General features: G+C 43.1%; 1 protein-coding gene across 1 annotated transcript in view; it reads right to left on the bottom strand.

Moving 5' to 3' along the window:
- unc13a (unc-13 homolog A (C. elegans)) overlaps positions 1–22,313 on the bottom strand; it is a 471,750-nt gene extending 449,437 nt beyond the window's left edge. The window contains exon 1 of the mRNA XM_070859800.1: positions 22,075–22,313. Coding sequence (XP_070715901.1) covers positions 22,075–22,096 — 22 coding nt within the window. The 5' untranslated portion in view covers positions 22,097–22,313. The remainder of the gene's footprint in view (positions 1–22,074) is intronic.
- Positions 22,314–26,354: the final 4,041 nt, after the last annotated feature.

Here is a 26,354-nt window from a genome sequence, read left to right on the forward strand (position 1 = left end):
CTCCCCCTCCACACCCCCACCCCCCCCCTTCTCCCTCCACCACCCCACCCCCCCCCACACCACCACCACCCCCCCCACCCTCCACACACCACCCCCCCCCCCACCCCCACCCACCACCCCCCCACCCTCCACACACCACCCCCCCCCCCCACCCCACCCACCCCCCACCCTCCACCCACCCCCCCCCACCCTCCACCCACCACCCACCCCCCCCCCCACCCCACCACCCCCCCCCACCCACCACCCCCCCCACCCACCACCCCCCCCCCACCCTCCACCCCCCACCCCCCCCCCCCACCACCACCCCACCACCCCCCCCCCACCCACCACCCCCCCCCCCCACCCTCCACACACCACCCCCCCCCCCACCCTCCACACACCACCCCACCCTCCACACACCACCCCCTCCCCCACCCTCCACACACCACCCCCTCCCCCCACCCCTCCCCCTCCACCCACCCTCCACACACCACCCCTCCCCCACCCTCCCCTCCACCCACCACCACCCCCCCCCCCCACCTCCCCCTCCACCCACCACCACCCCTCCCCCTCCCACCCCCCCCCCCCTCCACCCCCCCCACCCTCCACACACCACCCCCACCCTCCACACACCCCCCCCCACCCCTCCACCCCCCCACCCCCCACACACCACACCCCCACCCTCCACACACCACCCCCCCCACCCTCCACCCCCCCCACCCCCCACCCTCCACACACCACCCCCCCCCACCCACTCCCACACACCAACCCCCCCCCCCCCTCCACACCCCCCCCCCACCCTCCACACCCCCCCCACCCTCCACACCCCCCCCACCCTCCACCACCCCCCCCACCCCTCCCCTCCACCCCCCCCCACCCCTCCACCCCCCCCCCACCCCCCCCACACCCCCCCCACCCCTCCACACCCCCCCCCCTCCCCCACACACCACCCCCCCCCCTCCACCCCCTCCCCACCCCCCACCCTCCACACCCCCCCTCCACCCCCTCCCCACCCCCCACCCTCCACCCCCTCCCCACCCCCCACCCTCCACACACCACCCCCCCCCCACCTCCTACCCCCCCCCGCACCCTCCACACACCACCCCCCCCCTCCACACACACCCCCCCACTTCTCCCCCCTCCACCCTCGCTGTCAGAAACACAGACACTGAGACAGAGAGAGAGAGAGAGAGAGACACACACACAGACAGACAGAGACACACTGCGGTGGGGCCGTCCCAGCACGCTGTTGGAGGACTCCAGGTGCTGCAGTCGGTAAGTAGAAAATGTTTTATTTTTTGATTTTTTTAAATTTTGCTTTTTATTAATTTTTTTGATTGATTTATTGTTTGATTTATTGATGTATTTATCATTTATTATTGATGATGGCTCTTTATTTGTAAACCTGACGTGTTTAATGTTTGTAAACTTCCCTTTAAACCCCCCCCGCCCATTCCCTACGCCTAATTTGTAACCTACGCCTGATTTTCTAAAGTGTAGACAAGGTTTTTTCGAACGTACAAAAATCTTCACTTACTCCATTCTAAGTTAGTTTGGAGTAAGTTTTCACTGCCTAAACTTTGAAAACAGGCGTAAGTGGCCGGACACGCCCCTTTTGAAAAAAAAATTCTGTTCCAAAGTGAAATTGTTCTAACTGACTAGAACTGGAGCAAACTAAATGCCGAGAATTCGAATTTCTAAGATACTCCATTCTAAACCATTGCTCCAAAAAATCAGGAGCAACTCAGGCCAAAACTTGGCCCCATAATCTTATACGTTTCAATAAGATCACCTCTCATTCTTTTGGATTCCAATGAGTAGAGGCCCAATCTACTCAACCTTTCCTCATAAGTCAACCCCCTCATCCCTGGAATCAACCTAGTGAACCTTCTCTGAACTGCCTCCAAAGCAAGTATATCCTTTCGTAAATATGGAAACCAAAACTGCACGCAGTATTCCAGGCGCGGCCTCACCAATACCTTATATAGCTGTTACAAGACCTCCCTGCTTTTATACTCCATCCCCTTTGCAATAAAGGCCAAAATACCATTGGCCTTCCAGATCACTTGCACTTGTACTTGCACTCGTGATTCTCCAAAAACCAAGTTGCTATGTATGATCTGTTTTCTGTCCTACATGATTACACAAAAGCAAAGCTGCATGCTGAGGGAGGAAATTCCAGAGCTTAGGGCCAAGGGAGCTGAAAGTACGGCTGCCAATGGTGGAACGATTAAAATCGGAGATGTGCAAGATGCCAGAATTGGAGGAGTGTAGAGGTCTTGAAGGCTTGTAGGGCTGGAGGAGGTTACAGAGATAGAGATTTGAAAACAAGGATGAGGATTATAAAATTGAGGCATTGCTAGTGTAGGTCAGCAAGCATGGGGTGATGAGTAAATGGGACTTGATGCAAGCCAAGATACAGGCAGCAGAGTTTTGGATGAGCACAAGTTTATATCGGGCAGAAGATGGGAGACCCGCCAGGAGTGCATTTGAATAGTGTCTCCGCCAGGAGTGCATTTGAATAGTCACATCTAGAGGTAACAAAGGCATGGGTTTCAGGAGCAGATAAGCTGAGGCAGTGTCGGAGTCAGGCGATGTTACGGAGGTGGAAGTTGGTAGTCTTGATGATGGAGCATATGTGTGGTTGGAAGCTCATCTCGGAGTCAAATACAACACCATGGTTGTGAACGGTCTGGCTCAGCTTCAGATAGTTGGCAGGGAGAGGGATAGAAATGGTGGTCAGGAAACGGAGTTTGTGGCAGAAATGCACCATACTTTTGTGTACTTCAAATAACTAGTTCAGAGTAGCAGCGCCAGAATCCTTGGAACAATTTCTTGATCATTTTGTTTCAAGGTTTTTCCCCCCCAATAACATTTTGTAAATCTTGAACATGTCTGGGAATGTTTGTTAATTATGCTTGGCAGGGCCCCCAAGAAAAAATGCAAGATCAAAAAGGATAGGCAATTGATGAAAACCAACAATTACGGCAGTCATTTCATTTAACCTCATATGTATAAAGTCAGAGGCAGAGGTCATAATAAATGACAGTAACATTGAGATAGAAAATGTTGCTACGAGGATAAATCAATAGCAATAAAATAAGTTGGAGCTACAGTCTTTTAAAACCCTGTCAACCATAGCTGTAGATTTTAAACAATTTACAGCTGTTTGAAATCACAACACACCGTTCAAATGAAGTACATACTCAATTGTCAATGCAGAGTTAAAACTACTACCAGCTCATTCCAGTTATTTGATTTGAATCAGACTGGTGGAAACAAACTGTGTTGTCTCCACACTAGCTTCCTGTCCACATTTCTTGATTGCCTGTGTGTCAAACTTGTGATTTGACACACTTACAATGGATATTTTGTTCTGGACAATGGGTGTAGCGAAGCAAATAAATCTGATTCAATTCAGATCAATTCAATGCAAGGATGTGCTGATTACTAGTGTACATTGGATAAGAGAGTTTAATTTTTTCAAAAGAATGATCACTCCCTAATTATTGGCTGTTGATAGCCAATTTTTGTTCCAATCTGACTACTGTTGGAAATAAAATGCACATCCCTTGTCTGAGAGGTTATGCAGTACCAGTTTTACTTTCTGATTTTATGAACAAAGACAAGAAATGATTTTCTATTAAATCCCGATAGCTAAAGAATTGTATATTCTAAATCTTCGAATGTGTTATTTTGGGCCCAAGTTTTCCCAGGAGTTGCTCCGTTTTTTTTTGGAGCAACTAGATTTTTTTGGAGTATCTTAAAAATCGCAATTCTGCCCATTTAATTTGCTCCAGTGTAAATGAGTTAGTTAGGTTTTTTATTTAGTTTAGTTTTTTTCCCCAAAAAGGGGGTGTTACCGGCCACTTATGTCTGTTTTGGCCATTTAAGCAAGTTTAGACAGCTGAAAGTTACTCCAAACTAACTTAGGCCAGCGTATGTGGCCACTTGTGGCCGCACAGAAAAACCTTGCGGTGAGCTAAGAAATCAGCGCAGGTAAGTACAATTAAAGCACCAAAAACAAATAAAAAATACAAGGAAGCTGAGAGGACCTGAATCTAGCACCAAGACTTACAAAGCATTAAACAACTAGATTAAAAATGGATCGGTAAACTAGCAAATCCTGTAAATAAGAGTTTCAGCCAAACTATTTTACAGAATTTCTTTTGAAAGCAGATGAAGAGTAAACTTGAATGTAAATCAAAGAAGAATTTAGGATCACATAATCAATATTCAATAAAAGTCCTACCTTCAGCAAAAAAAAACACTCGCAGCTGGGTACTGTTGCACAGAGTCTATACCGTCTCCTGCCCAGCTGCCAGCCAAATGGACAGTCCGGCTGGTGGGTAGGAAGGACCACCAGCGGCAGGAGCCTGCAGCCTGGGACCTTTGGGTTTGGTCCGCGGACCTGGGAAGGGAGCATCAGCCTGGTCGGCGATTAGAAAGGCTGGGGGGATGCTGTCGATTGGGAGACGGGGGGGAAGCTACCGGGGTGGGGTGGGGTGGGGTGGGGGGCCTCCACGTCCCTGGCCACGCCGGGTTCTTTGACTGATTTTGGCCTCCGACGCACCTCTCCTGGCTGTCAAGTGGGTGGGCCTGCGGTTCCAGGCCACAGCTGGCGTACGCTATCGGGAGGGGAGCCGACATCGGGAAGAGTGGGGGGGAGGCATGTCCGATCATGGGGGGGGAAGTCAGCTGTACGGGGGTCTGATCACGGGTGGTTTACAGGTAAGCTTGGTGGGCCGGAGGTAGCACTCCTGCTCCTCCTGACCCACAAGCAATGCTGGAAAGACACTTAACCTGTTTCATCCAGCCGATCTCATCTCTCTTCAGCAGCCGAGTTTCCCAGGTCAACGTGTGCGAGGTTGGATAAGGCAGCAGGCCGCCGATGAGGGAGCTCATTCAGCCAGGGCTAGGGGCGGCGTGCTTCGGGCCCCTCTCAGAGATTGTGGGGGTGAGGAGCTACTGCACATGCACGAATGTGTAGAGGTCCCGGCACTGTTTTCAACACCGGGACCTGGTTCCGTCCTCCACTGCTTGTGCTGCGCCACGCCAAGGGTCTGCAACGTTGCAGCAGGGGTGAGAATACCGAGGTAAGTTTTAGGCGCGGTTTTTCCTTCTACAAAGTCGGCGCACCGTTCTAAGCGGGGGGGGGGGGGGCAAACTTGGGCCCTTTGTGTCCATATATTATCACAAATAGTATCGCCAAATCACAATTTTCTTATGTTAGTACATGACAGCTGATGGCTTAACACAAAAATCTAAAGACCAATGCAAGTCAACCTTACACATCTCATAAGCTTCAACCTAAAATGCTTCTTGATTTGCCTATTCACTTGCCTAGCCGTGTTGCTTCCTGGACCAAATGATTGCTGGTCCTTCTACCTCCTGGTGCACCCAGTGTATCCCACCTTACCAGGAAGGGGAGCAGAAGTACAGGGATAAGGGCGAGAAAGAGAAAAAAGCAAGAGAGAAACCTTACCAGTACCAATGCCCCAATTTAGAGCAGCACAAGAGGATTAAACATATTGCTCAGGTCAGCCACAAGCAAAGGTGGGCTTAAAAATATAAAAACAAAATATTTTGTTCCAAATCTATCCTCCATTCCCTCATGTTCTCATCTTCCCCCTTCAGTGTTCCCAGAACACATTTCTCCAACAGTGTAACCATTGCCACATCTCAGCCTACTTCATTCCTCCCACACAGCAGCTGCCCCATTTCTTCATCTTGGAACTCTGTGAATACAAGGGTGGATATACCTCCCTCTGCACCAGAGGACACAGATTTAAGGTGATTGGCAGAAGAACCAAAGGCGACATGAGGAAAACCTATTTTATGCAGCGAGTGGTTAGGATCTGGAATTCACTGCCTGGAAGGGTGATGGAGGCAGATTCAATCATGGCTTTCAAAAGGGAATTGGATGAGTACCTGAAGGAAAAAAAATTGCAGGGCTACGGGAAAAGGACAGGGAGTGGGACTAGCTGAGGTGCTCTTGCAGAGTACTGGCACGGGCTCAACAGGCCAAATGGCCTCCTTCTGTGCTGTAACCATTCTATGATTTTGTGATAAAAATAAAACCAAAATGCTGGAAATATTCAGCAGGTCAGGGGGAGAGAAACAAAGTTAACATTTCAGGCCGATAATCCTTCATCAGAATTGAACTTTTCTATGATTCTATGGGGGCGAAATTCGTGAGGCACTAACTTTTAACTTTTAGAAAATTTAGCGCCCGGCAAAATGTCTTGCCAAATTGTGGGGTGAATGGGGGGGGACAGGGAGGATGGGGGTGTAAATGAGGCGCTAATGACCTCAGCTGGGCATTGCAGGGGCGCTATTCACAGAGAGTTACCCAATTTCAGCTGAGTTGCATTCAGCAACCAAGTCAGCATGGATTTATGAAAGGGAAATCATGCTTGACGAATCTTCTGGAATTTTTTGAGGATGTAACTAGCAGAGTGGACAAGGGAGAACCAGTGGATGTGGTGTATTTGGACTTTCAAAAGGTTTTTGACAAGGCCCTGCACAAGAGATTGGTGTGCAAAATCAAAGTGCATGGTATTTGGGGTAATGTACTGATGTGGATAGAGAACTGATTGGCAGACAGGAAGCAGAGAGTCGGGATAAACGGGTCCTTTTCAGAATGGCAGGCAGTGACTAGTGGAGTGCCGCAGGGCTCAGTGCCGGGACCCCAGCTCGTTACAATATACATTAATGATTTAGATGAAGGAATTGAGTGTAATATCTCCAAGTTTGCGGATGACACTAAACTGGGTGGCGGTGTGAACTGTGAGGAGGACACTAAGAGGCTGCAGGGTGACTTGGACAGGTTAGGTGAGTGGGCAAATGCATGGCAGATGCAGTATAATGTGGATAAATGTGAGGTTATCCATTTTGGGGGCAAAAACACGAAGACAGAATATTATCTGGATGGCGGCAGATTAGGAAAAGGGGAGGTGCAACGAGACCTGGGTGTCATGGTTCATCAGTCACTGAAAGTGGGCATGGAGGTACAGCAGGCGGTGAAGGCGGCAAATGGTATGTTGGCCTTCATAGCTAGGGGATTTGAGTATAGGAGCAGGGAGGTCTTACTTCAGTTGTACAGGGCCTTAGTGAGGCCTCACCTAGAATATTGTGTACAGTTTTGGTCTCCTAATCTGAGGAAGGACGTTCTTGCTATTGAGGGAATGCAGCAAAGGTTCACCAAACTGATTCCAGGGATGGCTGGACTGTCATATAAGGAGAGACTGGATCAACTGGGCCTTTATTCATTGGAGTTTAGAAGGATGAGAGGGGATCTCATAGAAACGTATAAGATTCTGATGGGACTGGACAGGTTAGATGCGAGAAGAATGTTCCCGATGTTGGGGAAGTCCAGAACCAGGGGACAGTCTTAGGATAAGGGGGTAGGCCATTTAGGACCGAGATGAGGAGAAACTTCTTCACTCAGAGAGTTGTTAACCTGTGGTATTCCCTGCCAGAATGTTGTTGATGCCAGTTCATTGGATATATTCAAGAGGGAGTTAGATATGGCCCTTACGGCTAAGGGGATCAAGGGGTATGGAGAGAAAGCAGGAAAGGGGTACTGAGGGAATGATCAGCCATGATCTTATTGAATGGCGGTGCAGGCTCGAAGGGCTGAATGGCCTATTCCTGCACCTATTTTCTATGTTTCTATGGGCCCAAGTTTCCACATGATTTGCGCCTGATTTTTTAGGAGCAACTGGTGGAGAAATCGCAATTCTCCACATTTTTTTTTCTGCAGTTCTAGTCAGGTAGAACAGTTCTACTTTGGAACAGAATTTTTTCTTCAAAAGGGGGCGCGTCCGGCCACTGACGCCTGATTTCAAAGTTTCCACAGTGAAAACGTACTCCAAACTAAAGTAGAATGGAGCAAGTGGAGATTTTTGTGGAACTGAAAAAACCTGTTCTACTCATTAAAAAATCAGGCGCAGGTTACAAATTAGGCGTCCAGAACGAGGTGGGGGGGGGGGGGGGGAAGGGAACTCATTAAATTCTACAATAAATCCTTATTTATACTTCTACAAATATTATACAAATAAATCCAACCTGAATAAACATTTATAAGCAGAGAAAAGATTAAATAAACCATCTTCCTACCGGTATGAAAGTGCTTCAGCCAGGGAGAATTCTGCAGCCATTCGTTGCCGCTGAGCGGGAGGAGAAAGCGGTTCGTTGCCGCTGAGCGGGAGGGATGGGGGGGGAAGGAAACAGCCGTTCGTTCCGGGTGGGGGAGGGAAAGACAGTGAGAAGGTTGCAAGAAGCCTCAGTGCTGATGGCAATGTGCTTTTATTAAAAAATGTTCAAAAATTAAACAGCTACAAAGAACTACAAAAATGGCCGAGTGCCAATGTTTTTTTCACACTGCGCGTGCGCGAATGCTCCAACGCGCACGCGCAGCGTTGCCAGCAGGAAAAAAACTAATTTAAATAGTACCTGCCTCCTCCCACTTACAAAATCGGCGCAAGTGTAGGCTCCGCCCCCCTGGGCGCCGCGCCAGGCAGACAAGGAGCTGCAAAGCGCTCCAGAATCGCGATTTTTTTTTAGGCGCCGTTTTAGGCGCGAAAAACAGGCGCCCAGCTCAGAGGGGCGCCCGTTTTTTTTCGTGTGGAAACTTGGGCCCTATGTTTCTATACCATTCACAGAGTTCTGGTGCTATAGTCAAAAAAATGGTGCTAACTGGATTCATACCGATATTTGAAGACTAAGCCATTCACTCTTCCCAACCAAGAACAATAGTGCCTGGATGCTAAGCAGCAATGATATGGAGTGGTATATTTCGTGACTTATGACAGATTATGAAAGGTAGTGTGTAAATACAAAGGTTCGAGAAGCACAAATACCAAGGAAGAGCTGTAATGCTTCTCAAATAGAAATGGACATACCTGATAGTTCTCATCAAACTATGGATGCACAAAGCCTAATAGGAATTGCACAAGCCTTCTTGTGGCTAAACTAAAATGGGGTGGCAAGGATTATTCAGTATCAATTCTCAGACTCACCCTTAATACTACTGTTAAACTAGGGACACCAAATGACCCTTAGGAAACGGACAAGTGAAAATAGTTTCAACAATTTAACATGAAATCTAAGTCATGGTCATAAACTTAAAGGTTTGAAGAAGATACCGCATTCAACTATACTGCATTTATTATGGCATCCTAACATACAATGCAGAATTTGAGAGAAAAATATATCCTGATATGATATAGTGCTTTCTGTCTCAGTTCAGCACAGAATGGTTTTGATGCAGCTTTTGCCCAGTGAAAATCGAAATTCAACAGCATTTCAATTCATTGTTATTAAAAAAAATTTATAACGAGTTTATCATCATCTTTCCTGAGGCAGAAAGTGAAGGAACATACAAGAGCATAAGAACATAAGAATTAGGAACAGGAGTAGGCCATCTAGCCCGTCGAGCCTGCTCCGCCATTCAACAAGATCATTGCTGATCTGGCCGTGGACTCAGCTCCACTTACCCGCCCGCTCCCCATAACCCTTAATTCCCTTATTGGTTAAAAATCTATCTATTTGTGACTTGAATACATTCAATGAGCTAGCCTCAACTGCTTCCTTGGGCAGAGAATTTCACAGATTCACAACCCTCTGGGAGAAGACATTCCTTCTCAACTCGGTTTTAAATTGGCTCCCCCGTATTTTGAGGCTGTGCCCCCTAGTTCTAGTCTCCCCTACCAGTGGAAACAACCTCTCTGCCTTTATCTTGTCTATCCCTTTCATTATTTTAAATGTTTCTATAAGATCACCCCTCATCCTTCTGAACTCCAATGAGTAAAGACCCAGTCTACTCAATCTATCATCATAAGGTAACCCCCTCATCTCCGGAATCAGCCTAGTGAATCGTCTCTGTACCCCCTCCAAAGCCAGTATATCCTTCCTTAAATAAGGTGACCAAAACTGCATGCAGCTTTCCAGGTGCGGCCTCACCAATACGCAAAACAGTTGCAGCAGGACCTCCCTGCTTTTGTACTCCATCCCTCTGGCAATGAAGGCCAACATTTCATTTGCCTTCCTGATTACCTGCAAACTAACTTTTTGGGATTCATGCACAAGGACCCCCAGGTCCCTCTGCACCTCAGCATGTTGTAATTTCTCCCCATTCAAATAATATTCCCTTTTACTGTTTCCCCCCCCCCCCCCCAAGGTGGATGACCTCACACTTTCCGACATTGTATCCCATCTGGCAAACCTTAGCACATTCGCTTAACCTATCCAAATCTCTTTGCAGCCTCTCTGTGTCCTCTAAACAACCCACTTTCCCACTAATCTTTGTGTCATCTGCAAATTTTGTTACACTACACTCTGTCCTCTCTTCCAGGTCATCTATGTATATTGTAAACAGTTGTGGTCCCAGCACTGATCCCTGTGGCACACCACTAACCACCGATTTCCAACCCGAAAAAGGACCCAGTTATCCCAACTCTCTGCTTTCTGTTAGCCAGCCAATTCTCGATCCATGCTAATACATTTCCTCTGATTCCGCGTACCTTTATCTTCTGCAGTAACCTTTTGTGTGGCACCTTATCAAATGCCTTTTGGAAATCTAAATACACCACATCCATCGGTACACCTCTATCCACCATGCTCGTTATATCCTCAAAGAATTCCAGTAAATTAGTTAAACATAATTTCCCCTTCATGAATCCATGCTGTGTCTCCTTGATTGCACTATTCCTATCTAGATGTCCCGCTATTTCTTCCTTAATGATAGTTTCAAGCATTTTCCCCACTACAGATGTTAAACTAACCGGCCTATAGTTACCTGTCTTTTGCCTGCCCCCTTTTTTTTTTTTAAAACAGAGGCATTACATTAACTGCTTTCCAATCCACTGGTACCTCCCCAGAGTCCAGAGAATTTTGGTAGATTATAACGAATGCATCTGCTATAACTTCCACCATCTCTTTTAATACCCTGGGATGCATTTCATCAGGACCAGGGGACTTGTCTACCTTGAGTCCCATTAGCCTGTCCCCAGCACTACCCCCTAGTGATCGTGATTGTCTCAAGGTCCTCCCTTCCCACTTTCCTGTGACGAGCAATTTTTGACATGGTTTTTGTGTCTTCCACTGTGAAGACCGAAGTAAAATAATTGTTTAAGGTCTCGGCCATTTCCACATTTCCCATTATTAAATCCCCTTCTCATCTTCTAAGGGACCGACATTTACTTTAGTCACTCTTTTCCGTTTTATATATCTGTAAAAGCTTTTACTATCTGTTTTTATGTTTTGCGCAAGTTTACCTTCGTAATCTATCTTTCCTTTCTTTATTGCTTTCTTAGTCATTCTTTGCTGTCGTTTAAAATTTTCCCAATCTTCTAGTTTCCCACTAACCTTGGCCACCTTATACGCATTGGTCTTTAATTTGATACTCTCCTTTATTTCCTTGGTTATTCACGGCTGGCTATCCCTTCTCTTACCGCCCTTCTTTTTCACTGGAATATATTTTTGTTGCGCACTATGAAAGAGCTCCTTAAAAGTCCTCCACTGTTCCTCAATTGTGCCACCGTTTAGTCTGTGTTTCCAGTCTACTTTAGCCAACTCTGCCCTCATCCCACTGTAGTCCCCTTTGTTTAAGCATAGTACGCTCGTTTCTGACACAATCGAATCCCCTATCACTATCGCTCTCCCACTCTTTTTCCTATGAATTCACAGGACAAAAAAAGGCCATCACTATCCATTTGGCAAGTTTTAATGTTTTTTTTTAAACTTTCTACTAACCTCTCATATTTCCCTCAATTGCTTCTTTTGCCAGAAAACGATATAGTTCCCTCTTTAATTTGCTGACAACATCCATCTCCAAAATATCTTTGAGCAGGCCCCACTGTCTGTGTAGCACTTAAATCTAAATTATTTTTGTTTTCTCTTCTGAACTTGACTCAGTGCCCCCGTCTACAGAATTTGTGATTATGCCAAACAATATTAAGGTCTAGTTTATCTATCATTCTTTTCTCCTCCAGTCTAAACTTTCCTGGTTTCCTGATTAGAAGGGTATTTTTTTTTAATTTATAAATTGTATTTTAATGTATGTTTCAGAATTAGTATTGTAGTAATACAAATACTAATGTTTGAAGAGCTAATATTAGTGTTATTAGTATCACAGCATGCAAGCAAAACACCATCAGCTCAGAGGCAGGAATTCTCTCCAAGACATTACTTTAATGCATGCTTAGTTTTGTACCACCATTTTGCTGTGAGCACAAGCTAAGCCACACTCATTAAACAAAGGACAAATCGGTCATCATCAGCCATTAATAGTGAATTTTCTATTGGATAGGCTAACTGAACAGTGCCAATAAGTTACTGTGCAGGAATCCAAAAAAATAGCATTCTTACAGCTCACAGTAATTATGCATGGGTAACGCATTGTTACTGTCAAAAAAAGCCTTTACATTTACACATAGTGGAAATCAACCTGCAGTATCTACAGTATTTTTAATCAGTCCCTTTGAGAAATATCAGAGTGGACAGAAATTGTAGCATTATGTATTTATAATCTTCTAGCCATGTTCCATGGCATGACTTTTTGCTTCACCCTCTTCATACCCCACCCAAGGCAATGTAAAGGCAAATTGGCATGATGGAATAGGGAGCTTAGGGAAATAATAAGAGAACAGTGTGGAAAATCATCTGAAGCACTGAATTTTATATTGTATGATCATCACAGCGCTAACATTCATCATAGAAGGGAGGTGTTCCTGCTAGCAGTACAAGTTACCAACCTCGGCTCAGTGGCAACGCACTCTCCTACGATTCAGAAGGGCATGGGTTCGGCAACTTGATCACATAATCTAGGATGACAATATTGAGGGAGTGCTGCAGGAAGAGATTACCGTCTTTCGGATGGACTGTTAAACTGAAGCCGAGTATAAAAGCAGAGAAGTCCTGCTACAACTGTACAGGGTATTGGTGAGACCACACCTAAAATACTGCATACAGTTTTGGTCTCCGTATTTAAGGAAGGATATACTTGCATTGGAGGCTGTTCAGAGAAGGTTCACTAGGTTGATTCCAGAGATGAGGGGGTTGAGTTGTGAAGATAGGTTGGGTTTCTACTCATTGGAGTTTAGAAGAATGAGAGGTGATCTTATCTTATCACACAAGATAATCGACAAGGTGGATGCAGAGAGGATATTTCCACTCATAGGGAAAACTAAAACTCGGGGACATCGTTTCAGAATAAGGGGCCGCCCATTTAAAACTGAGATGAGGAGGAATTTCTTCTCTCAGAGGGTTATAAATCTGTGGAATTCTCTGCCCCAGAGAGCTGTGGAGGCTGAGTCATTAATTATATTTAAGGCGGAGACACACAGATTTTTGAGCGAAAAGGGAATAAAGGTTTATGGGGAGCGGGCAGGAAAATGGAGCCGAGTCCATGATCAGATCAGCCACGATCATATTAAATGGCGGAACAGGCTCGAGGGGCCAGGTGGCCTGCTCATATTTCTTATGTTCCCTCTCAGGTGGATGCAAAAGATACCATGGCACTATGTGAAGAAGAGTAGGAGATATCTGCTGGTGTCCTGGCCAACATTTATTCCTTAACCAACACTAGTCAAATAGATTATCTGGTTATTTCTCTCATTGCTGTTTGTGGGAACTTGCTGTGTGCAAGTTACATGCAGCATTTCCCTACATTACAACAGTGACTACATTTCAAAAGTAATTCATTGGCTGTGAAACACTTTGGGACGTCGTGAAATTATGTAAGGTGCTATATAAATGCAAGTTCTTTCATTCTTTCTTACTATAAATCTGTAATGTTCTATTCTTCAGTTAATTTTTTGCCTGCTTTCAAGCATTAAAATTTGGCTATAACTCATTTTGGTCTACATGCGAGGGCAGCAGAAAAAAATTCTTATGGATTCCATCTTGAGCTGTGCTAAAAGTAGTATGGAGATAGATGAGCACCGGGTTTACAAGGAAACACCCCAAAACATTTGAAAATATCATTAATTTTGTCACATTATGCATTTCTATTTTCTTTTGAAAATACATGTCATTTCTGACTGATGCAATAAAAAAATGCAAGATTCATTTATAGCAGTCAGATGTTTTGAGAGAGAAAGAAAGAAAAATGATCAGTCTTTTAGATCACCAACTAGATGATTCTGAAAATAGTACTTCATTAAATGAAATCCATTAAATAAAACATTACAAGAAACAACTGCACTTTAAGGGTGAGTGACTGTACTGAAGATTACCCTCTGCCTCTCCGCACTTTGCCATTCAACACATAGAAGACGTCTAAGCAATGTTTGGAAATCCTTCCAGGCACAAATAATAACAGAGTAAAGTGCCAATTTCTTTTGACCAGTGTTGTATACCATAGTATTATGACTTGGCAAGCACAATAATTGGTAGATTCATAAACATTATAATAATGCAATTGCATAACAAGCCAAGGACAGATGTAAAAACTAATAAATTATAAAGTATGTCAAGTGTGGCAGTCCTTTTCACTTAAAGATTGAAAACAATGCAAATGATTATAGAGTACAGTACACAAGCTAAACTACTATTACTAATGATCTTTCCAGCATACTATTTCCCAATTCAACATCCTACTCTCATCAACTTATCTTCTCATTATTTTCATCAACCAAGGCATGGGTGAGAAGGCAGAAAGCCATGCCGCAAATATCTGTAGTGATTAGAATTCCTTCTTTATAATTAATTAATCAAAAATATGAAGCAAAACAAGTTATATGGGATCAGAGTTTTGTTGTCTTGTGGTCTGGGGTGGAAATTACCACTCCACTAGCAGAAAGCCCAGAGAGATGTGGCGATCTCTTGATTGAGAAACGATCACTGCAGTAGTTAAGTCATGAGGCTACTTACACCAGAATGAACCTTAATCCAAACATTCTCTGTTCAGCAAAAGATGCATATTAAACAGGATGTCTCACCATCAATAATCATTTTTTTTTTTAAATCAGTTACAAAGAATGATTAACAACTACTTGTCCCTCCATTTGTGTTGTCTTTTTAAACCTGCTTAATGATGTCAGAGGTAAGATGGGATTTGAACTAGTTTGGAGGTGTTATTACACCCGATATAGTAAGGAGGTAGAATCAAGCAATATCTGTGGCGATAGAGCAACTAACAGAAAACTTCAGCAATTACGCGATTTCAATCTACTCTTTAAACCTGTTCCTTAGCTCAGCAATTCCTCCAACTCAGTTCCTCCCATTATGTCACCTACAGACATCACTGAAGAAAACACGAGTAAATTGCCTGTGACAGTGCCAATGACCGGTTAATGAATAAAAGTTTATAGATATTTTAAAAAAGGATGTCACAGAGTGGAGACTCCACAGAGCCGCCTGGTGCCCAGGACTTGCAATTATGTTTTAACAGTTGACTCAGCAAAACTGAACAGGAAATATTAATATAACATTAAAAAATAGGAGTAGGCCATTTGGCCCCTTGAGTCTGCTCCGCCATTTAATAAGATCATGCCCTTCCCGCTCCCCATAATCCTTCACTTCCTTATAGTTCAAAAATCTGTCTATCTCCACCTCAAATATATTCAATGACCAAGCCTCCACAGCTCTCTGGGGCAGAGAATTTCACAGATTTACAACCCTCAGATAAGAAATTCCTCCCTATCTCAGTTCTAAATGGGCGACCCCTTATTCTTAAACTATGCCCCCTAGTTCTAGATTCCCCCACGAGTGAAAACATCCTCTCTGCATCCACCTTGTCGAGCCCCCTCAGTATCTTATATGTTTCAATAAGATCATCTCACATTCTTCTAAGCTCCAATGAGTATAGGCCCAACCTGCTCAACCTTTCTTCATAAGTCAACCCCTTCATCTCAGGAATCAACCTAGTGAACCTTCTCTGAACTGCCTCCAATGCAAGTACAGGTGCAACGTCAAAAACCTGGAGTCCGGAATCCGGACCCAATGACCCTCGGGGCCCTGCCACTTTTATACTCCATCCCCCTTGCAATAAAGGCCAACATTCCATTTGCCTTCCTGATTACTTGCACAACATCCAAAATCCGGAATCCTCAGGACTGAGTCCGTGCCGCTTTTGTTTTTTTTCCAGATTTCAGACAAGTGTTTTGCTGGATTTCGGACCTCGCCGCTTGACGCGGCTTCTTGCCGATTCCCGCGAGCGCTGCGCTTTTTACTGGTTTCCTCGTCCCTCGCGGCCCGATGTCACCATCTTGGCCGCCTCAAAAATGTCCAGTTTTCGCATAATAATTCCGGATTCTGAACGACTCCATTTGGGACGTGCAAAATGTCCGGTTTTCAGACAATAATTCCGGATTCTGGACAACTCCATGAGTTATGTGCAAAATGTCCGGTTTTCGGAGATCTGGATTCGGGACATTGCACCTGTACTAACTTTTTGTGTTTCATGCACAAGGACCCCCCCCAGGTCCCTCTGTACTGCAGCATTTTGTAATCTCTCTCCATTTAAATAATAATTTGCTTTTTTTATTTTTCCTGTCAAAGTGGATAATCTCACACTTTCCCACATTATACTCCATCATCTAATAGTAAATATTGACACAAAAGCATGACCAAAAGTTCTGGCAACCGTAAGTAAAGTTTGTGAACAGGAAATATGTACCCTATGCAAAATTTTAAATAAAACATTCAAAAATCCGAACAAGAAAAGGATTAAAAAAAAAGTGTTAAGTATCTTAACTCTTTGATTTTTGGAAAAAAATGCTGATTGTGAAACTCCCTCTTCCAAGGGGAATTTCAGTTTAAAGGTAATCGCTACATATAATCATGACCAATTCGTTTTCCAAATGTCATTGTTTTCTCTCTTTGAATCTTGTATACAAGGAGCCCGAGTTCATACATTTTTGTGGAGTGAACGCAGTGGCATTACCTTGCAATATGCCCAGTTCACAACATTAATACTAATGTCTTTGTAATACAGGGTATTTACAATTTGTTGACATAACAATCTCAGACCTAATTTTTTGTTTGTTTTTTTCAGTCCCGACTGGGTATTTGCAATTTATTAAACAGAAGAAACTGGAAAATGAAAATGAAACTAAAATATGGTCAAGATCAGATGTAAATGGTGCACATAAATTACAAATATACCATCTGTCAAGGAGACTAGATGCACATGATTTTATGTAGAGAGTACATATTACTCAACATTTCATGATCACTGGCAATAGGTACAATATATTGAAATTCCACCAAATGCAAACCTAGAGGGGTTGTTTTTTGAAAAAGAAAGTACCATTTTGTTGTCAATTGACTGATTTTATTTGAACAGATAACCACAATGTTCATCCAGCCAATACTGGTTCCCACTGGTTATGGCCACATCCCAAATTTTGTGTTTGTAGACTAGAAACCATATGCTGCAGGAAGAAATTAAATGCAATAGTTTAAATTGCAACATTTCCTATCTACCATCTCAAAAGAATTACAAATAATTGAATAATTGTCAACATCCCAGAACCATGGAACATTGGTTGTATATTGAAAGCAATGCTGCATGAATTAATATATAAAACTACGAGAAGCCACAGCATTAAGTGGAAATCTAAAATCTGAACTCACAGGTTCTATTCTGAAATAGAGGAATCATGCTAATTAAAACACATAGCTTATGAAAACATGCAATAGCTATCTATCCCATGTCAGTCCTTCTCTTCAGACATTATCATAATATTTATATACCATGTTTTACGATGTTTAAAGTCAGCAAAAGGAAAAAAGAAATAGAATACGATGATTAATTAAATACTGTGTTTTTATATGTAGCTTGTATACCTATAGATGTACAATCTGTACAGTGTATTAAGTGTCAAACATTTACAAGATATTAATATTGTATGTAATGTAAAATCAGCATGAAGATATACTGAATGCTATCCACACTAAGGGGCCAGAATTCACAGTGGGTGTGATGGCATCCTCTGAGAGTACGCCGTCATATCGCCTTGGAAATGGCACAAGTTCAGGATTTCCGCATGAGCTAAATCCAAAACTTGCGATCTGTCAAGTTATGACATGACAGATCATCCACACCGCCTTGGAAATCCCAATTGCTGCTGCAGAATTGTGTTAATTGCCCACCAACTGTATGAAAATTTAACGGCTGATGCAAACAGGCAAAGAACCCGTTTGCATCAGCGCAAGGGGATACTTCAAACGATCCAAAGCATCGTTCAGCATGTTTTAACATCATTTTCATCTCAGAAATCGGACTGTTTAATTTTCTGTGAATCTGTTTTTACTAACAGAATGAAGATGTAGCAAAGTTGGTGGAATGAAGCCAATTAGAAATTAAATTCCAATCTTGCAAAGTAATTGTAATTAAATCTGATTACGGGATTTGATTCTGAAATAATCTGAAATCTAATTATGTTTGATGATTGAAGCACCAGGCCCACGTGATCCCAGGTACGCTTCCGCACACGTTGAGCCCCTGGAATCCGTGGGCCATTACGCTGTTTTCGAGTGTGCAGTTCACGAAGGAGGGTCCCCATCAGATAAATTCGTATTGTATTTGGATGCCAGCAGCGTACTTCGTAAGTACGCCTCTGACCGCAAGATCTGCCCCAGTGTTTTTATGGTCCTACTGTAGGTACTTAAAAAGAGTTCAAGGATAGTTTTGTATGAGATTGCATGCACTTTGGTGACGTCTAGCATGCAACTCAAATACACGAAACCCGTTCTGCTGGATAATTTTAACTAAATCGCCATTTGTCTCATACAGACAATATTTCTTAAAATCAAACAGGGTTCGGATCTTAAAGGGATATTCCAGGATAGAAGCATTACATAGGTTTTGTCCTCAACTATTTACCTGTAAAGTACACCACAAATCTAAACTTCCAATGTGCTTCGATACTAAAACATGATATTTTGTTATTAGGCTTACTAACCCCATTAACCCTATGGAATTTCTACTACAACGTTATGGCTAGAGTATGTATTTTTAAATCCATTCAAGAATTCCAAAGTTTCTGATTACAGAAGCTAAAATGTGAGCTCATTTTCACTTGTTCATAGCTGTTTTAATTTTTGCAAAACCAGTTAAAGTTTACATAGGATTACAACATAGAAACAGACCATTCAACCCAACCTTCCATGCCAGCGTTTATGTTCCACTCAAGCCTCATCCCGTCTTTCCTTGTCTAAATCTATCAGCATAACCCTCTATTCCCTTCTCCCTCATACACTTGTCTAGCCTCCCCTTAAATGCAGCTACAATATTCGTTTCACCCATTCCCTGTAGTAGCAAGTTCCACATTTTCACCACTCTTTGGGTAAAGGATTTTCTTCTGAATTCCCTATTGGATTTCTTGGTGACTATCTTATATTGATGCCCTCTAGTTATGCTCTTCCCCACAAATGGAAACACTCACTCGATATCCACGCTATCGAAATATTTAATAATTTTATTTGGTCACCCCTCAGTCTTTTTTCTTCACGAGAAGAGAGACCCAGCCTGTTCGTATTTCCTGATAGGTATACCCTCGCATTTCAAGTGCATCTCATTAACTGATAAATGGCACACCTTACTAAATTGCAAGATCTCCAACCTCTAATTGCACCACCTGCTATTTTATGGCAATTTTTATTGTATTTTCTTCATAAAATTCTACATTTTGTGTGGATTCACATTTATTATTGAACTTAATTTTCTAAGCATAAGTGCACATTGTACATGTCATTCCAATTCAACTGGGCATGCTCTGCAACTGAATATATGCATGTGTAACACTTCACGTATAATGAAATTGAACTGAAATTTAAATTATTTTGCAAAAACCTGAAAATTAACATGGTCAATTGTTTTTCATATTGCACACCACAGAATTATGAAGAATATTTTGCAAATGAACCTGAAATTGCACTTGGAAGGCTTCACTGATATTTTCAAAACAGCCACAATTAACTTATATTACACAATGAAATGAAATTAAGGTCATGTGGCCAACTCTGAATCCAGCATAATTCCATCATGAGACTTAGAATCAAAATAATTTGCAAACATATTTTCTAATCATCACAGAATCCAATAATCAGATATTAATTCCCAAATTCACTAATACCTGACAATTCCTGTATCTTGTCTGATTTGTGCAATAGTGGTGGTATTGTTGAAATATGTATGTCTTTTTTGAAAACTGAATTACAAAGCTAACTTGGTCTAGCTGCCAGTTTTATTTACTAACGCATTCTAGCTAAAAATCAATAGCAGTCTACCAAAATAGAATCCATTAAATCATTTTTTTTTAAATTGACATCTTATCCATGATTTGGAAGTGGCCCATGCCTGGTTTAAAACTCAGGTAAGGAAATCGCATACATTAAAAATCACGAATAACTAATATGAAACCAGTAATAAGAATTATTAAAAATTGCTGCAGTATAATTCACAGCATTACTTCATAAAAGTTACAAGATAGGTGGAAAGCTCACAAGCAATTCCAAAGCTACTGTACGGTGCAATTCCCAAATTCAAACTATTTTAACAAAGATTTTCAACTATATATTCTTTACAGTTGTGATTACAAGCATTAGGGTTCATTGATGAGCAATTAAAATTAGCATTCTATATTTTCAACTATTGTACTAAGAAAAGCACTAAAAGGGTCTTGCTCTGTACATTTTTGAATAAAATTACACTTTAAAAATATTTAATTTGTATATTCTGTTTTTTCAAGGGAGCAGAAAAAGACATTCAATCCAGTTCTAAATGTTAACAGAATGAATTGTAATGCATGTTACTACAAAAGTAATGAGTTTAGGCTGTTCCCGTTTTATTACCAAATGTACAGCAAGACGTCTAATGATTCCCACAAGTCATTAAAATATTCTTCCAACATTTGTTTTATTTTACGTTTCTAAAACGCCTCTGCCTAGTCCCATGAGATGCCCTATAATTGAAATGTTTATGAAAAATGGAAATTACTGTAAAAATAATCAATATTAAGGTCACAATCGCCTTCCAAGAAAAGTGTTGGATGAGAAATCGAAGCGCGCACATATGCTTTGAAATGAACCATTTGTTGGTTGCTGTTGGGAGCAGGAGCTGTCCATGGTACTGTTCCACACTGGCTGATGGGTTGCAGCAAGGTGCCATGACATCTCCATTTACTCCATTTCCACTCTCCAAAGCACTGAGTACATACATACAACTGTGAGGATTTTAAGTAAGAGTCAGCTTTTAAAAAAAAATGTTTAAACTGTCTACCATTTTAAGCAGAAGGAGCTGTCTAAAAAGTATATCCGACAGAAACATGCATTAAAAGCTACACGATATGAAAATCATGCGAGGAATAATGTCTTTGATTTTGTTGAGATTCCCCAACCCAATTAAACATCATATTTTTTTTTTTTGCAAATGCTCCGCCAAAACGGGTAACAATCCTATTAAAAAGAATGGGAGTGTGAGAGTAACTTCTGCAGTACGTGTTCTTACAAAAAGGATACTATCGCCGTTATCATTTTGATTTGGAAGGAAAATAAAGCTAAAGGCTGGGGGGGTGGGGGCGGAATCAACCAACCAAACCCCCAAAAGTGTATTTATTCATTTGGAACATCTACGATTGATGGGCTGCAGCGAATTCATTCATAAATGATAGTGGCACAAGGGTGTCACTAATTCACAAACCCCACGACCACGACGCGCAGCTTATCTCGATGTAAAAATAACTGACACACCATCTACTGTTTTTCGCAACGGTAAGAATATTACTTTAGATGCAAATAGCTTCATCTGCCGTGCTTTATGTTTGTAACACTCACATCGTTCCAGAGAAACGCTCGTACTATGCTGACACACACACACACACAACACACACACAAATATCCCGGTGACAAGTCAAACCCTCACTCCCTTGCCAGGCCGGCCTTTTGGAATGCAAATGGGCCAAATGATTATTTTGTTTAAAATTTCTGAATGGATTGTGTGAGTGTGTGCGTGATCCGACTGAAGTCTATAGAGGCCGCTGATATCCATTCATTCATTCATTGAAAAGCAATTGCAGTGCTCTGGAAGTGGTGAGTGACAGACGGGTAGGGGGGGAAGACAGAGAGAGAAGAAGCAGCTCTTACCTCCAACACAAAGGAGAGACATGTCTCCTCTCCTCTCCTCTCCTCTCCTCGGCTGATGCCCCCCGCTCTGGTGGCGGTTTTCTTTTGCTCGTCTTGTTGTTTTCTCCTCTCTCCGGCCGTTATATATTTCTAATTATGTGTGTGTGTTTTTGTTTAGTGGTTGTGCGGCGACAGGCTGGCGGCGTTGTTCACTGACATACTGGGCTCGACAGCTCGTCTCCGCTCGCCTCACGGTTACTCTGCGCCGCCATTTTGTCCGGGAGCAGCCCCCGGGGACTGGCTGACGTCACAGTCAGGCGGCGCGCGGGCGGAATTGGCGGGATGACAGCAGCCACTGCTGACGCTGCACGAGGTCCTGCAGCAGGAGGGCTCAGCATGCATCCCTCTTCTATATATATATATACACACACACACACACAAGAAAAGGGTGGGGCTGCAAATCTGAGACAGAAACAGAAAAATGCTGGAGTTGCACACACACACTTCAGTGCTGTACTGAGGGAGCGCTGCACTGCCTGAGGTGTCATCTTTCGGATGAGACGTTAAACCGAGGCCCCGTCTACTCTCAGGTGGACGTAAAAGATCCCATGGCACTATTTCGAAAAAGAGCAGGGGAGTTATCCACGGGTGTCCTGGCCTATATTTATCTCTCAATCAACATAACAAAAACAGTTTATCTGGTCATTATCACATTGCTGTTTGTGGGAGCTTGCTGTGCGCAAGTTGGCTGCCGCGTTTCCCACATTACAACAGTGACTACACTCCAAAAGTACTTAATTGGCTGTAAAGTTTTTTGAGAGCAGTGACAGGATTGTTCCCAGTCAGCATGGATTTATGAAGGGGAAATCATGCTTGACAAATCTTCTGAAATTTTTTGAGGCTGTAACTAGTAGAGTGGACAAGGGAGAACCAGTGGATGTGGTGTATTTAGTCTTTCAAAAGGCTTTTGACAAGGTCCCACACAAGAGATTGGTGTGCAAAATCAAAGCACATGGTATTCGGGGTAATGTACTGACGTGGATAGAGAACTGGTTGGCAGACAGGAAGCAGAGAGACGGGGTCAACGGGTCCTTTTCAGAATGGCAGGCAGTGACTAGTGGAATGCCGCAGGGCTCAGTGCCGGGACTCCAACTATTTACAATATACATTAATGATTTGGATGAAAGAATTGAGTGTAAATCTCCAAGTTTGCAGATGACACTAAACTGGGTGGCGGTGTGAGCTGTGAGGGGGACGTTAAGAGGCTGCAGGGTGACTTGGACAGGTTAGGTGAGTGGGCAAATGCATGGCAGATGCTGTATAATGTGGATAAATGTGAGGTTATCCACTTTGGGGGCAAAAATGCAAAAACAGAATATTATCTGAATGGCGGCAGACTAGGAAAAGGGGAGTTGCAACGAGACCTGGGTGTCATGGTTCATCAGTCATTGAAAGTTGGCATACAGGTACAGCAGGCGGTGAAAAAGACAAATGGTATGTTGGCCTTCATAACTAGGGGATTTGAGTATAGGAGCAGGGAGGTCTTACTGCAGTTGTACAGGGCCTTGGTGAGGCCTCACCTGGAATATTGTGTTCAGTTTTGGTCTCCTAATCTGAGGAAGGATGTTCTTACTATTGAGGGAGTGCAGCGAAGGTTCACCAGACTGATTCCCGGGATGGCAGGACTGACATATGAGGAGAGACTGGATCAACTGGGCCTTTATACATTGGAGTTTAGAAGGATGAGAGGGGATCTCATAGAAATATATAAGATTCTGACAGGACGGGACAGGTTAGATGCAGGTAGATTGTTCCCGACGTTGGGGAAGTCCAGAACCAGGGGACACAGTCTTAGGATAAGGTGTTGGCCATTTAGGATTGAGATGAGGAGAAACTTCTTCACTCAGAGAGTTGTTAACCTGTGGAAGTCCCTTCCGCAGAGAGTTGTTGATGCCAATTCATTGGATATATTCAAGAGGGAGTTAGATATGGCCCTTACAGCTAAGGGGATCAAGGGGTATGGAGTGAAAGCAGGAAAGTGGTACTGAGGGAATGATCAGCCATGATCGTATTGAATGGTGGTGCAGGCTCGAAGGGCCAAATGGCCTACTCCTGCACCTATTTTCTATGTTTCTATGAGGCGTCCGGTGGTCATAAAAGGCGCTATATAAATGCAAGTCTTTCTTTCACTAACAACCTGCATTTATATAGCCAGTTCTGACCAAAAGGTTTTGATGCGCATAAAGATAAAGTTGGATTGGAAAGTCTGCCTTCTGGTGGCTTTTATTTCAACATTGTGGATGCTGTGATGGTCGATAACAGAGGGAAGATAGGGTGTGAGATAAATGCTGAAAGGGGAATTGGAGCTGTGGTCAATGGTACCGATGATTCCATCTCACCTATCCCAGTCAGAAAGGGGGGCTGTCTGGGTTGCATCTTTCCACGACTTCCTCTTCCCTCTGTGAGTGGATGCTAGAAATTTGAAAAAAAACCTGAAAATGCTGGAAATACTCAGCATCTTGACCTGAAACGTTAACTCTGTTTCTCTCTCCACAGATGCTGCCTGACCTGCTGAGTATTTCCGGAATTTGTTGTTCTTATTTCTATTTCCAGCACCTGCAGTATTTTGCTTTTGCATTTATATATCACCTTTAATGTAGAAAAATTGCCCTCAAAATGCTTCACTGGGGCGTAATTAGATTTTTTTTTAAATGGACACCAACCCAAAGAAGGAGGTATTAGGAGAGGTGGCTAAAAAGTTGGTCACAGAGGTGAGTCTTAAGGAGGGCACATAGATGATAATTTTAACATGGAAGCACTGAGGAACTGGGAGCCAAGGTAAGTCATCAAGCACAGTGATGATAGGTGAGCGAGATCTGTTACAGGATAGGATACCGGCAGCAGAGTTTTGGAGGAGCTGAAGTTTACGGAGGGTGGAGAACGGGAGCCCAGCCAGGAGAGCATTAAAGTAGTCAAATCTGGTGCTGACAAAGCCATGGATGAGACATTTAGCGGCAGATGGGCTGAGGCAGAGGCGAAGGTGAGTGATATTACAAAGGTGGAAGTAAATGGTTCTTTGTGATGGAGACTATGTGGAGTTGGAAGTTCAGCTTGGGGTCTAGCTGACCTGAGACAATAGCTGGGGGAGGTGGGTGGAATCGATGGCAAGAGTATGAAGTTTGTAAGTGGGGGTCGAAGACGATGGCTGCAGTCTTCCCACAGTTTAACATGGAGGAAATTGCCATGGAAGAAGGCCGGATATTGTTCAAGCATCTTGACAACACATAAGCAGTGGAGGGGTCGAGAGAGGTGTTGGAGAGATAGAGCTGGAAGTTGTCGGCCTACAAATAGAAGCTTATCTATTTGGATGATGTTGCCAAGCGATAGCATGTAGATGAGAAAGAGAAGAGGGCCAAGGACCAGTAACTCTGTCAAAGAACTCTTGTAGATTAGTTAGCCAAGACTTATCTTTCACAAAACCATGTAACTCCCCCTAATAGGCTTATACTTTTCCATGTGTTCAGTTACTCTGCCTAATTGCTGATGGACTATAGCAATTTTCCAACTCCTGAAATTAAAATTATTGCCCTATTGTTTGTCATTCCTTTTATGAATATATGTAAAGTTTGCTACCTGTAAGTCCTTTGGTACTATCCCAAATCCGGCAAGCTTTGATAAGATAGTTATGGGTTATATTTTGCACAAATACTCTACTGTATCCCCAATTTTCTTGCCTTTTTCTTTTAATAGTCTTGGATGGAAACCACCTGGAAATCTGGCTAGCTTCAATACCAGTGTTTTATCCACTGTTTTTTCTGTTAATTTTAATGCATATATTGCTCTAGGTAAGTTAAAAATGTTGTTTTGATTCCACAGGACAATTCACTATAACACCCTATCAGGTTCCTGATAAATCGGAATCTGGTTACCATAATTCATTAAATCTTAAAATCACAGGGTTGCCAATTGATATAACAAGAAGTATTGGTGCACAATCTAATCTATTCCGGTATTGTTTCCAGAAACTTACTAATATACTTCACTAATCTCTAATTTTTGTGCCTCATTCTCCACTGTAAAGATCAAAGCACAATATTCACTTAACAATTCTGCCTCTCCTATTGTCATATCTAAATATGTTTCTGATGGGCCCACCTTGTCCTTTACCAAGCTCTTTCTTGATGTACTTATAAAAATATTTGCTATTACCCTTGATACCATCTGCAAATACTTTTTACACACTGCATCTTTAACATTTTCTTGGTTTCCTTTTGTTGCTTTCTGTAATGCTCTGTTCTCAT

Source organism: Pristiophorus japonicus, chromosome 18 (assembly GCF_044704955.1).
Source record: "Pristiophorus japonicus isolate sPriJap1 chromosome 18, sPriJap1.hap1, whole genome shotgun sequence".
Classification (NCBI taxonomy): domain Eukaryota; kingdom Metazoa; phylum Chordata; class Chondrichthyes; family Pristiophoridae; genus Pristiophorus; species Pristiophorus japonicus.